This window comes from Amblyomma mixtum, chromosome 5 (genome assembly GCF_055824585.1).
Source record: "Amblyomma mixtum isolate Tamu chromosome 5, ASM5582458v1, whole genome shotgun sequence".
Classification (NCBI taxonomy): Eukaryota; Metazoa; Arthropoda; class Arachnida; order Ixodida; family Ixodidae; genus Amblyomma; species Amblyomma mixtum.
In genome coordinates, this window is record NC_143016.1 from 186,189,767 (window position 1) to 186,203,953 (window position 14,187).

Below are 14,187 nucleotides of genomic sequence, written 5' to 3' on the forward strand. Positions count from 1 at the left end.
GGATATATGGTATTATACCGTTATTCTAAGATACTCTACTTCTATGGATTAGGGAGTTCGCTGGAGGCAAAGGTCAGGATTATGTGCTGCGGTGGGGTGTTTTGTTCTCGTCTTTTCGGATTTTGATACGATGAAGATCAGTGACGTTCTGGTCTTTTAAACCCTCCAACATTTCTTCTTCAGAGAGGTTAAGAAAATCACGTTCGGATATTACGCCTTTCACTGTGTTTAATGATTGATGAGTCGTGACTGATATGCCTCCAAAGAACACTACAGTGGGCAGTTTGGAATATTGCATTTTGTCGCGGATTTAAAGGAGTAGGTTGCCACTGGCCAGTGGCAACCTACGGGGGACAGTGAACAAGGTCCCCGTTCTGTGTGCCGAAACGTCAATTTCAATTTTCATTTTACTGGTCGGCGTCTCTGTCTTTTGAAATGTATCCCCCCGGCCAGACGGGATTCCATCACACTCTCGACTTCACTTGCCACTGGCCAGCTTCACCACCTTGTAGCCAAGGCCCGAGACATCAATCAGATTTAGAAACAATGAAAGCAATATTTTTCTATCTGGTTGGTCTGCATCTTCACTATGTACTACATGGTACCTACGGAAAACTTCTTTTGTTTTTTACAGGTATCTTGCTGTTACATTGGTCCACGCTCTTTTTTTGAGGGAGATTCATTTTGTGGGAGAGGGGTAGCCACAAAACGGATGTGTTTTTCGGCTGTGGTGCCAGCCACCCACCAAGGAGCCCAATGAGTGGAGGGGACAGGAACTTGAAAGAAAGTCCTGTCCACGCCAGCTGTACACCCTAACTATAACCAAATGTGACACAACTCAGGGTAGCTGGTCACACAAGGTTAACCCTCGCCGCCAGGAAAAAGGAAAAAACAAAGAAGGAAGGAGGAGACAGGAAAGTTGTGAGAAAGAAGACAGGAAAGTGAAAGACGGAGCGAAGGACAGAAAAAGGCGACTGCCGATTTCCCCCCGTAAGGTCAGACCAGAGGTGCCGTCTAGGGGAAGCTGGGGCCAAAGTGGTGTGTTGCCTCCACCGAGGGGCCTTAAAGGTCCAAACGCTCGGCATGGGACCAATCACCAGGATCCCCTTTTCCCCAGATATGGCTGAGCCATGCACGGCTCAGCACGGGTGCTGGGGTCCGTGGTGATACACTGCTCACCATCATCCTCTTGCAGAAATGTCCCTGTGGACGCTTGGGAACCTGTGGTGTCACAACTCACCAACATTTGCATATTGCAGAAGCCCCTGCACAGGCAAATCGATGCAATCCAGGCACTTCTAAGCGCTTATGGTTGCAAAACAAGCAAATGAAAACACGCTCGCCATCAATGCAGCACTAGAGTGAAACAAAAACGAGTTCATTAACGATTTTCTGAGTTCATTTTGCATGCTTGGCTTGACACACTTGCCCGCGCCACTGTTCTCAACCCCTGACTGTGACAAAACTTTGCTCACCAAAACTCGTGCTCATCGGGCTGCTGGATGCCCAGCCGGGACTGTTCGGCTTCTGGGAGACGGGACCACTTGGCTGACCTGGGAGGAAGGGAGCACGCCCGCAGGCAGCAGCAGCACTAGTTTCAAAACAATCGCACTGCCCATCGCACTGTCTTCACCCACTCCACCACCCATCACAGTAAGAAGATGTGAGGTGCCAAGTGCTGACGGGGCCATAGGACAAGATGAACAGGAACACAACTAAGCAGTTGTGCCGCCCCTTTCGCTTCCTAGTAAATCACCCCCACGTACAGTTCACACCGTATTGTCAAAGCCCCAACCGTAGGTGAGATAAACCTGATTGCCAAAAATGTTCTAGGTTTCCATTCGAACGCCTTGATGCAGAATTCTGGCTGGCGCTTACCTTACAGAGTCAACCTACTTGAGGGAAAACACAACAAAGCACTGACCTGAACATCACTTTTTAATGTTTTGAGATTTTTCATGATGCTTGACAACTATGATGTGGCTTCTGTAAATTGCTATAGCAAGTAAGCGTACAACTAATGGGACGTCATTGGGGCCCTGCAGTTCTGCAATGATCTCTTGCATCACACGGCTGTCCTTTCATTATGCCACAACAGGAAGGATGTAGTGGTGGTTTTTATTATGCATTGAATATGGAAGGAAAAAGAATTTTTGCTCCCCCGGCATCTGCCATCGCTGCGGGAAGCACCTGAGCTGGGGCAGCGGAAATAAAGGAGAGCAGGCAGCGTGTAGGAGTGAAAAGAAAGGGGTGAGGGGATAGTCTAGGATGGAGAACAGCCAGCACACAAGGATGAGGCCCTATCGAAGCATCTTCCCAGCGGTGGTCTCCAGGAACAGTACTGAAGAAGAACAAAAAATTGGATGGCCCAAAGCTCCAAAGAACACTAAAAAATTTTAGAATTAGGCGTACCTTTTGAAATGGATTAAATTCGATTAGCTAGGACTAGTGGGTGGATTAATGTGAATTACTGTGTGGATTAGAGGGGATTAATGTCGATTAGTGGTTAAAGTTAGTACAATTCTAAATGATAATCCAATAGAAGGTACTCAAAACATTCCAGTCCTCAGATTTACAAATTCTGTTGTGCTGATGGCCTTACGACTTTCTCGAACGAAGGGGACTTCGTTACGGAGAAACATGGCGGTTTGTGCAAGGTGACAACGTAAATGCCATCGCATTAAAGCAACTAACCGCTGACTATGCACAAAAGCTGTGATGTAAAAGTGAAGACGCAACGGCCAAGAAAGTGGGCCAGGGCCAGTGAGCAAAGTGTGAGGTAATCCCGCAAGTGCCACGCACCTATGGCATCTTTGCAAAATCCTGAACAGACGAAAATGTTTTTAACATCCCTCCGCTACAGCATGACCGAGGGAAATGCTATGCAATGGTGTCCTAAGGGTTCTGGCTACCTCAGAACTCCTGAATGTACCCACAAATCGTGCTTGCAAAAAGCAATTCTGAGCTTTCGGAGCTAGAACTACGTAGCCAATTGGTTTTCTCTAAGAGGACACTAAGGGAGAAAACTAAGTCCAGTTGGTTAGCAAGACTGAGGAGCGAAAGACGCCAGCAAAAAATTCTGGTAACTACACTTGGTGAACTGAATTCCTTGCCAGCCATGACTGGCCAATCATTTCAACACGAAACATTATTTCAAGAGAAAGTGCTGCTGAGATAAAACACAAAACACCATTCACTTCCAATGCCGCTCGGTTGACTTGTGTGATGCTTAGTGCACAATGTGGGCAGCGCAATTTTATTTTTAGTTTTTCTTTGCACTACCCACCTAACACTGTAGTTAAATGATTGTAAGTTGACTCAAATGAAAGCCCCCCATATCGAATGTCAAGAAAAAAAAAAGAAAAGTGTGTCTGTGGCCACATTCCAAACTGAAAATGTATTTGAGCTATGAAGGACACCGTAGTGAAGGGCTCCCGAAATTTCAACTGCCTGGGGTTCTTTAATGTGCACTGACATTGCACAGTACAAGGGCCTCTAGAATTTCGCCTCTGCCGAAATTTGACCGCCGTGGACGGGATTGACCCCGTGCTTTTGGGTTAGCAGCCGAGTGCCATAACCACTGAGCCATCACAGCGGCTTGCCCTCATTAGTGCCTCTGTCGTCATTACCGCTGTGGTTTCACACCATGTCGTCCTAGCATCATCATCGAGAAAAATCCTGCACTTCACAAACAACTGCACCACGACATCGCATGGAACAGCTCAAAATTCTTCCACGCTGCAGCCGCCACATCTGCATCAGCCGTCCAAAAACGGCGAACTTGCGGCCCGGCGTGTAGTTGTTTGTTCCTTCGCCGTAAAGCATGACAGCCATCTTGAATGTAGCCATGAACGAGTGCCAAACGCTTACCAGCCCCAAAGCACCAATGACAATTGACGAAGCACTACGTTCAAAACTGGTGAAACGTGGCTAAGTGTAAGGAGCTCATGCTCACCTGTGCGGGAGGTGTGGTGCTAAACAAGCCCTTGTGCACTTAGGCGGTATGCTATGGAGCTTCTTGCCGAGAGCTTTAATGAAATTCTGCTGCAGGGAACTTGCTAGAATGCATGCCATTGGCTTCTCTTGACACCAAGCTATGCAATAAGGAAAAAATTATTACCCTGCCTATCACAGATGTTGCTACTTCACAAACGTTAAGAAACATTTGTACTAATCCTGTTTCTTCAGCAACAACTTCAAAATCATATAACTCAACTTCTATGACGACAGGCAGGATGATAATTTTACCCTTACTGAATAGCTTGATTTCAAGAGAAACCAATGGCATGCAATCCAGCAAGTTCCCTGCAGCAAAATTTATTGAAAGCTCTCGGCAAAAAGTCACTAAGCATATTGCACAAGTGCACAAGGACTTGTACATAAAATCAAATGACATATTTGGAATCTGCATGCAAAAATACATGTTCTGGAAGGATCCTATATTGTGACTTCATTAATAAAACTTTTTTCCTGAGACCCTCTTCCCCCTCAAAAGTAATGAAGTGACACAACCTCCCCTGACCTCTCCTTTCGAGCATGCTAAAAGGTAAAATGTCCCGAATGAGTGTGCCTTTCACATCAGCACATTTCATATTTGCAGGTCACGAAGGCTGTGCGACTGTTTTGGTTGAAAAGTAACAGTTGCACAATGCTCACATGTGCTCGATTTTCCAGTCTTGCAACACAGTCACAAACCGGTAAGCCAATTGCTGGTGCCTCAGAAGTGAATGGAAGCTTATTCTGCATCTGGCTGCTTGTCACAGGCAACAAACAAAACCAATAGCCCTCGCTCCAACCGAGGCCATTTGGGAAAGCGACCTGCAGGTTGCACTTGTTAATGTGAACATCAGTTTGTCAGCCTACTCCTTAGCTGAGAGTTGCAGCCAGTTGCATGCCAATCGCAACTCTGAAGTGGTTATGCGCCTTAAGATTTTTTCTCTTTACATTGAGTGCATGCAAGAACCAATCATTAGTTCTGACATTCTCTTATCTGTGAATCAATCCCAAACAAGTTCACCTAAACAAGAGTCTACTGCAATGGGTGAGAGAACAAATGTGGGTTAATGACATCCTAGTTGAAATCAAGAGGAAGAAGTGGGCTTGGGCAGGGCATGTAATGCGAAGGCAAGATAACCGCTGGTCCTTAAGGGTAATGGAGGGGATCCCAAGGGAAGGCAAGCGTAGCAGGGGGCGGCAGAAAGTTAGGTGGGCGGATGAGATTAAGAAGTTTACAGGAATACAGTGGCTGCAACTGGCAAAGAACAGGGTTAACTGGAGAGACCTGAGAGAGGCCTTTGCCCTGCAGTGGGCGTAGTCAGGCTGATGATGATGATCACTGCAATGGACAGAAATGCAGAGCAGAAAGCAGAGGCAGGGCTTAGAACCACTGTTGATGTATCGCCTAATGAGCAGAAATAAAGAGCTCAGGCGAGGTTTCAGAAGCGGGTGCAGAAATTTCCGGGACCCCACAGGAGTTTGGATACAGCCTGACCGACTGCCTGCGAGCATTCGGTGTGAAACACAGGACCGATGGAGAGTTGTGCGAATAGGCACAGTGAACACATGCTCAGGACCAGCCTTGCAAACAAGGGCGCTCGCACCCACCCGTGGCCTAAGGTGGTCGCCCAAGGGTTGTGAAGCCGGAGCAAGCGCAGCTGCTCGGGTTGTGCCTCCTGGCCGGGGGTGCTGGCAACCGCCTGGGCACCCACCACTGGGTAGGTGTGGCCACGGAGCAGGCCCTCCGCCGTCAGGCTGCTCATCTCCTCAGCATGCTCCACCTGCTCCATTGCACAGGGGCAAACACATCACACTGGCTCACATTTCACAATGTAACTAGACACCACAAAGCACGAGCACTGTCATCAGTGAGGTAAAATATATACACTGCACAACAAAAGCCTCTCTCCCTCTGCCCTCCAACTAAGGAGTACGCACATCAGATTTTTGATTCCAAAGCAAACACAGCAGACTCCCATTAAGATGAACTCGGTTAAGACAAACAATCAATTAGGATAGTTTCCCACATACTCGACATAAAAAACATCCACTTAAGACAAACCGCTTTGCACACTCTTCAGTCAAGACAGACTTTCGCGATGACCACGAACGACAACTCCATCAACAGAGTTTGCACAAAGCCAAGAGGCCTTTCTCAAGGCAAGAAAAAAAAAATGAAATCTTCCCTGCAACAAACCTCTCCTGCAGATTGACATGCAGATGCAGGGGAGCAGGGTGCGAGAAAAGCAGGACACCCATCACCAGCCTGTGTGCGATATAGAGATCTGGCATGGTCAGGTATCTACGTTGTGTGCATGTCATGTGCCACGCCTTGTCTTCAGCGGAAGAAAAGGAGTGCACATCAGAAAAGGAGTGCACTGCGGAATGAGTGAGATAAGAGACAGAATCAAAGCCCTGTATTGCATGGTCACTCAGAGCCAGAGGGCAAGCAATAAATAGAAAACTAACATGAATAGAGATCTTTCCCAAAGAGAAAAAGAGGCGCTGATAAAGAGAAACAGATTAATACTAGTATTTTGAAGAAGAGTGAAGAGCCTGCTGCATGCCCTCACTATTAAATTCATTTCATGCACAGTGCAGTGCAGTAAATCTTCTCATTGCCTCACCGCAAGATAATTTCATTCAGGGTTCCCATCGAACCGGTAGTAATTGTACGCACCTTGCATCATCATCATCATCAGCCTAACTACGCCCACTGCAGCGCAAAGGCCTCTCCCATGTCTCTCCAATTAACCCTGGCCTTCGACAGCTGCGGCCACCGTATTCCCACAAGTTCCTTAATCTCATCCGCCCATCTAACTTTCTGCCGCCCCCTGCTACGCTTGCCTTCTCTTGGAATCCACTCCGTTACCCTCAAGGACCAGCGGTTATCTTGCCTTCGCATTACATGCCCTGCCGAAGCCCACTTCTTCCTCTTGATTTCAACTAGGATGTCATTAACACACGTTTGTTCCCTCACCCACTCTGCCCGCTTCCGATCTCTTAACGTTACACCTATCATTTTTCTTTCCATAGCTCGCTGCGTTGTCCTTAACTTAAGCTGAACCCTTCTGATGAGAGGAATTCTCATGGCCCCATGGTCTTTGGAGAGAAGAGGGTCTTAAAAAAGATTTTATTTATGAAGTCACAATTAAGAAACCTTCAGAGAACATGTAATTTTGCTTGCCGATTACAAATATGTAATTTAATTTCATGTAAAACAAGTCAATGTGCACTTCGTAATATGTTAGATAACTTCTTGCTGAGAGCTTTCAAGAAACTTAAATCAAGAGAACTTGCTAAAATAAGTGCCACTGGTTTCTGTTAGCGTCAAGGAATGCAATAAGGGCAAAATTATTACTATGCCTATCATACAAGTTGAGTTAGAGTCCTGAATTAGTTACTTCGGAACGAATACAAATTTTTCTTCCCGTTTTTGAAGTGGCAACGTCAAAATTGCATAACTCAATTTCCATGATAGGCAGGATGATAATTTCACCCGTATTGAATTGAATGTTTATTTCAGGTAGACAAGGCACAAAAGTACAAGTCTGTCTACGAGGCTGCCAAATAGGTACGATGCCTGATGAGTGTCTTTCTCTCAATACACACAACACCTTAGCACACGGTGAGAGAAAAAAATGAACAGGTTACATGAACTGAAAAGAGGATAAAAACAGTAAACATAATACACCAGTAATTATAATGCAAGCATTCAAAGCAAGCGGACATGATTGAAGAAGTTCCTCCTAAAGTTACAACAAGCACGCATTCAACCTTTTTTGAATGCGGCTAACGAAGATGATTGATTTACTAAGGTCAAGATGGCAAGGTGGCGATTTAAAAATCTGGTACAGTGAGAGCTCGTTAATTCAAAACTCGATAATTCGAATTTTCGGATAATTCGAACTACACTACTTGGTCCGGCCAAGCTCCATAGAGATCTGTGTATAAAAAAGCCCGTTAATTCGAAAGCGAGTCGGTTCCGTTATGGATAATTCGAACTACGCGCCACCGCGTCTGGGTGGCTTGGCACACAGCATGTGGCCAAAAAAAAAGCACCTCCTCCGCATAGTTAGAGGCTGCGTACGTCCTAAACGGGGACAGAAGATGGAACTAGATAAAACCTTGGAAGAGTGGGTAAAGCTTAAATGGCGCCATCACCGGCGCAATGGCCGGCGGCACCGGAGGGTAGGGGTTGGCGACCGCGCTGGCGGCTGCCTACCCTCTTTTCCGCGCAACCTCCGGAACTCGCAACTAAATACTCGTTAATTCGAGCCCTGTTAATTCGAAAATACAGATAAGCACTGTCAGCACAATCCCAGCCAACGCCCATGAAGGCTATGACTTCAGACGGGCGCTACAAATTAGGAGCGAAAAACTTTTTTTTTTCTTTGCGAGTGTCGTCTGTGCTTCCACCCATCGGTCGGTCGCCTACGGAAGCGCGCGCTCAGCCGCGAACAAGACGCCGGCTTTCGAGTGGCAATAGACGGTGTCAGCCCCAATCGCTGATGGCCCGATAAGGCGAACGTACTGAAAACGAGGCTTGCACAGCCGGACAAGCGCTGGCACTCTGCCAAAGTTCGCTTCCCCCTTGCTGGAGCTAACGTCAAAAGTGATGTTATCACTGCGCAGCATCTTGGCGCGCCGCCAAGAAATGCGTTGAGGGCCGTGACGGTGCCAAACGGAGGGAAGCGTTAACGACTGACGCTTTTTTTTTTTTTTTCAGATTCTTAGGCAAAAATCGGGGGTGGGTGGGTTCATTATGTGAGTGGGTTCGTTACGCGAGTAAATACCCTACATATGCCGTAATGCAAATGGTTCTTGTTGGTTTTTTCGCGGCCATTCGATAATTCGAACATCGGATAATTCGAACGTTTCTCCCGGTCCCGTGAAGTGCGAATTAACGAGCTTTTACTGTATAACAAATGATTGTTGCTGCATGCCGTAATTTGTTTGTATTTTACTCTTGTTGTAAGATGTGTACCTCGTGTTGTATTCGTGTTCTTTCAGGAGGTATTTTCGAAAAATTCTCTCTCATTACAGCATTTGTGACGCTCTTATAGGGGGAGACGCACAGAAGAGCACTCGTGTAGAGTGTAAAAAGTGGTTTCGGGTTTTTCACTGCATTGGTGACAGAAGCAGGAGGCTGGGCCCATACAACCACATTTATTCTCATAATTTGCAGCCTCATGTAATTTGTGCACCCATAATTTATTACCCGGGTTTATTAAAAAAACCTTTACTCGCAACGCTCCCTACTGCTGTGCCAGATCATTAGCATTCACGCGGACGAATGAAATGTAGGCTTGGTAAGATCGGCATGGCTGCGTCGGTCTACGAAGGATGCCAGTGGCGAGAGGACGAATTGCGTGCAAGGCTCACTTGCACTGGTGGTCGCTTTCCCATACAAGCAGTCGTGAAAGCAACCTTCCAATAACCTATGGTGCGCAGCAGGATCCGAAACTACAGAACTGTTTGCCGTTCAGTTTGCCTCCAGCCAGTTGGGCCACATGTGAGGGTGCCATGCGCCGTGAAGACATCCCACGGGGAACTGCATAACATGGGGCGGGGCAGGAGGTGGTATGAGTCTTAACCCTTTTAGGCGCTTTGTACACAATTGTGTCAGCGGCAAACTTGCAGCTTTTTCTGAGAAACTGGAGCACTTAACAGTGATTTCATTATTTCAGTCAAATTGAGCACTCTTCTTGCTGCAAATAAGTTGTTGTACCATGTAGCGAATGCAGTAAATAATATTTCACACAAGAGTGAGCTAGGTAGCACTTCGTCTGCAGTTTTTGTGCAGACAGATTTTGCCGTGAGTGAAAACAACGATTGTTTTTGCTCAATTTTGAGCATAATGTAAATCTTCGAAGCACAAAGTGATTCCACGATTCGTAGGGTGTTTACCTGACACACGAGAACATGTCGATGTTACTATATTTCTAACAAATCTGAGACTTTGTACGGAATTCTCCACATCGTTGTAAAAACTTACCTGGTGGTCTTTCACGTTCGAAAACTAACAAATTCCCTTTCTTGAGGCCTGAATATACAACTTAGGTGAAAAAATAATTTATTTCAGTCATAACAAAAAATGGCGCCTGAAAGGGTTAATACTGGAGTCAATTACTTTTTTTTTTTTGCCAATGACGGGTGCGATGGGGGGATTGAAATATAGACTGCAATACACAGTACATCCTGTGTGTTAGGACCTTTGTAGTTTTTTCGGATTTGTTTGCGAAATCCCTGCGTCAATTCCGCATGCATGCCGCCTTTTCGAAGACTTAATTTAAAGAAAAAATAGTGTGCAAATTATGCAAGTAAATACGGTATGTTTAATGGCTAAGGCGTGAGCTAGGTGAGGGTTAGTTTGGAGGCGAAGCGCACGTATGCAATCTCAGTCTTTGAGATTGTACTTCGAGTGGTAGCCAAGCCAGGAATAGGCTAATCGCTGGCTTTGGTGTGCAACAGATATAGTGCAGTCCTCAGTGTACCACTCCTATCATCGTACTGAGCTGACTTGAGGGCAGCATTCACGTCTTTTGGACTCATAATGTCTGCAGGTTCGCTGAACGCACTGCCAATGTAGTGGGATTGCAGCGCTACGTCGAAAAGTGCCGAGATGGAAGGTTCGTTCAGGTGAAGTGGGGGAGTAAGGGCTTTGAATGCACAGTTGCAGTGATGCGCTCCAGTTGTATGAAGCAGAGACCGCCGCATCTAAGAGGCGTCCAGATGTGGTAGTTTGGAAAACTTGGCGGCAAAGAGAGAGTATAGTGGACCCTCTAACACAAACTTAAAGGGACCAGAAAATTTTTTTTTTTTCGTTTTTTAACTAGAAGTTTCTCTTACCAGAAGTGCCTCAAAAAATATATCTCAGCATACTGTGAGTGTCCAGATATGTGTTATATGAAAACAGAAAAAAAAATGACCTTGTAATTAAAAGATAGGGTAATTGCAAATGAAATGGCACTATGCATGATGTGAGCTGAACAGTGAAGACATGAAACAAAGTCACATTATCCTACTTGAAAACAGCATTGGTCTAGATTTTTTTTTTCAGCCTCTCTTTTTTGCTCCCTCTTTTTTTTTTGTAGCAACTGTTATTTGCACTTTTCCTAGTCCCTGACTTGAGCTTTTAAGGCTCTGAGCGCTCTGAAGGTGCATAACTGGGTAGCCATGTGCCGCTCTCTTATCTGGCTCCTTCCGCAGGGTCATCATCATCATCATCACCAGCCAGACTCCGCCCAACGCAGGGCAAAGGCCTCTCCCATATCTCTCCAATTAACCCTGTCCTTTGCCAGTTGCGGCCACCGTGTCCCCTCAAACTTCTTAATCTCATCTCATCCGCCCACCTAACTTTCTGCCGCCCCCTGCTACGCTTGCCTTTTCATGGAATCCACTCCGTTACCCTTTAAGGACCAGCGGTTATCTTGCCTTTGCATCACATGCCCTGCCCAAGCCCACTTCTTCCTCTCCCTTTCGACTAGGATGTCATCAACCCAGTGCACCATTTCCATCCACCAGAGGCCGTGCCCATGCAACGCTGATATCTGGCGATCTCTGTGCCACTGTACACGTATTGTGATGCCATGTCAGTTGAAAATTCGGCTCCCAACTCCCCAAGTGAACAAACAGATGCATCCTTTTAGTCCGCTGGTGGCAATGCATGGCACGTGACACGCACACAATGCCGAAATCTGGCATCTCAGCGCCCACCTTTTCGGCACTGGCAAAAAGCTTCCCCACAAGGAAGAGCGCAGCCGCACAACAGCTTCCCAGCACAATTGTGTGAAGTTGTGCGGAAGCTACTTTTTCGGGTGCGTTTTCTTGTGTGTAAACAACTTATTGATTTTTCCTTTACTGGACAGTGCCATGCAGATGCCCCTTCAGTCCCATTCCGTGGGGGTCACCAGGGTTCGCAGATGCACCAAAAGCTCCTCTTAATCAAATCACACATTAAACAGTTCATCTTAAGTGGATTTTTTTTTACATCCAATCCCATGGAAAACCAACCAAACGGAATCACATTGTTCATACTGTCCAGGAAATCTTAAGAGAGTCTACTGTAGTTACGGTGAAGTTTATCAAGCTATGCAGCCGCGGTGAAAACTAATGAGCAGTTCGATACTCTGTGTAGAAAGACTTGCATGACCAGCTGGCACCAGCTGTTGAATTTCAGGAATGGTTTAAGAAAAGATTTAGCTACTATATTAGGTGTAGCAGATAAGCCTCTTTCAGAGAGTTGACTTCTGGGTGTTTATTGACAAAGAAGGTGATGCCCAAGTACTTAACTGGTTTGTTGGCTATTTGAAAGGTAGAAAGGTCATAGATAAAACCTTTGGAGACATGGTTAGATCTCCTACCAAAACACTGGGGCTTAAGTAGATTGCTATGCATGTTAACACTTTCTAAACAGTGCAATGCTCTATGCATGCGGAGATCCACTATGGAATCTGACCGAAGTAGCAGATAACAGCAAATCTAAAAGACTTTTCTGACCCCAGCCACTGGCCTCGCATAGGCCAGAGATAATGGAGTGTTGAAGCGCTAGTAACAAAGTTATGTCGGCACAGATGCATCACCATGCTCTGTCTACGCTGAAACTGGTGTTGCTGAAATGCTCATGAAAGGCAATGGCATGGCAATGAAGAGTGCAGATGAGCTGCCGCTTCTGAAGGTGTTAATCATTAAACGTCGACTGCAGTTCTTACGAGTGCATTGGTTGCAACTCTAAAGTGATGCACTCGGTGGAACAACATTTCGCTTTTTCGCCTCGCGCTGTTCTCGGGCAATAATAAAAAAAAACAAGCGCTCAATTTGAATACTATAAACATAGAAGGCCTGACGGGCTTTGAATCAACAAGGCTGTACTGTACACTTGTTCCGCGTTACAGTCAGATGCAACACAAGTCTGCAGTGAAGTTCCGCCCACATTCGTGACCGCCACACCAATTTCCTCCGCATCAAAAACGTAGTCCTTTGTTAAAGCTTTCTTGTGAGCTAAACAAACATATCACAATATTAAATTAAAAGCTCAAGAATTTTGACGCTTCTAATGTTTTTGATACAGTGGACTCTCACTGATTCAAACTTAGGGACCAGAGACTTTTGTTTGAAATGTAAGAAGCTTGAATTATCGGATGTGTTAATATCATCCAAAACTAAATGCAAATGATAGCTGTGTGATGTCTGAAAGAGCCTAACCAATAGCCATCTCTGAACAGAAATACACAAGAGCACGAACACGAAAAGTCGCCGAGAAGGGTTTGCGAACTTTCGCGCACAATTGTCGGTTTTCTGCTGCACGTAGCAGTGTATTATTTGGCTCAGGTAGTGATGTAGGTGGCAAGACGGCCACATGCTTTCTCACTCACAAGTCCGACGTTGGATTTTCAGTAGAACAATAGCTTTAATTATATCGCGTTAAAAAACTGCCAAGCGTTTAAGCTCTGCTGTGTAACAGTGTAACAGGCTAAACTCAGCAGAAGCTGTCAGTGTGCCATGCTGCTGGCAGTCATTAGTTAAGGGACACTGAAGACAAATAGAAGTGGTTTATGGGGGTTTAACGTTCTAAAGCGACTCAGGCTATGAGGGAAGCCATAGCAGAGGACTCGGGATGAATTCAACCACCAGGGGATCTTTAACGTGCACTGACATTGCAGAGTACATGGGCCTCAAGAATTTCACCTCCATCGAAATTCGACCACGGCGGCCGGGATTGAACACGCGTCTTTCAGGCCATCAGCCGAGCACCGTAACCACTGAGCCACTGCGGCGGGTTACAAACAGCAGGCAGTTAATATATCAATAGGGTACTACGTCCTAATCATGAAGATCTCACCCTCACTGAAAACGAAGCTTTTGCAAGACAGAAAAGACCAAGGGAATACAGGTGTCAAAATCGCCGGCAGATTTCACAAGTAAAATACGTGCGTCGACACTGATTTTTATGAGTGGGTCCCAGAGGTGGTTACACCAGACCATCATTCACTTCAACACGGTGGCAACCAGTCCTTTTCGGCAAGAACGTCATCAGTTTGAATAGACTGCCTCACAAAGATTTTTAAATCCAATTTTCTTAGGGTGTGCTAATACTGAATAGTAAATGTCAAAACAAATACCAAATTGAATCAAGCAAAAACCCGAATATCAAAGTGTGTTCTGTTGTCTTTTATGCCACAGAAGCAA

General features: G+C 45.9%; 1 protein-coding gene across 3 annotated transcripts in view; it reads right to left on the minus strand.

The window, feature by feature from the left end:
• The window catches only part of LOC149345128 (calpain-5-like), a 96,705-nt gene that overhangs the window by 52,624 nt on the left and 29,894 nt on the right, over positions 1–14,187 (minus strand). For 2 of the 3 annotated variants that reach the window (XM_089546451.1, XM_089546448.1), the window contains 2 exons: positions 5,605–5,780; positions 1,476–1,553 (listed from right to left, as the gene is read on the minus strand). In XM_089546451.1, the coding sequence (XP_089402577.1) occupies positions 1,476–1,553; positions 5,605–5,780 (254 nt within the window). The remainder of the gene's footprint in view (positions 1–1,475; positions 1,554–5,604; positions 5,781–14,187) is intronic. The other variant, XM_089546449.1, reaches the window with a different exon arrangement.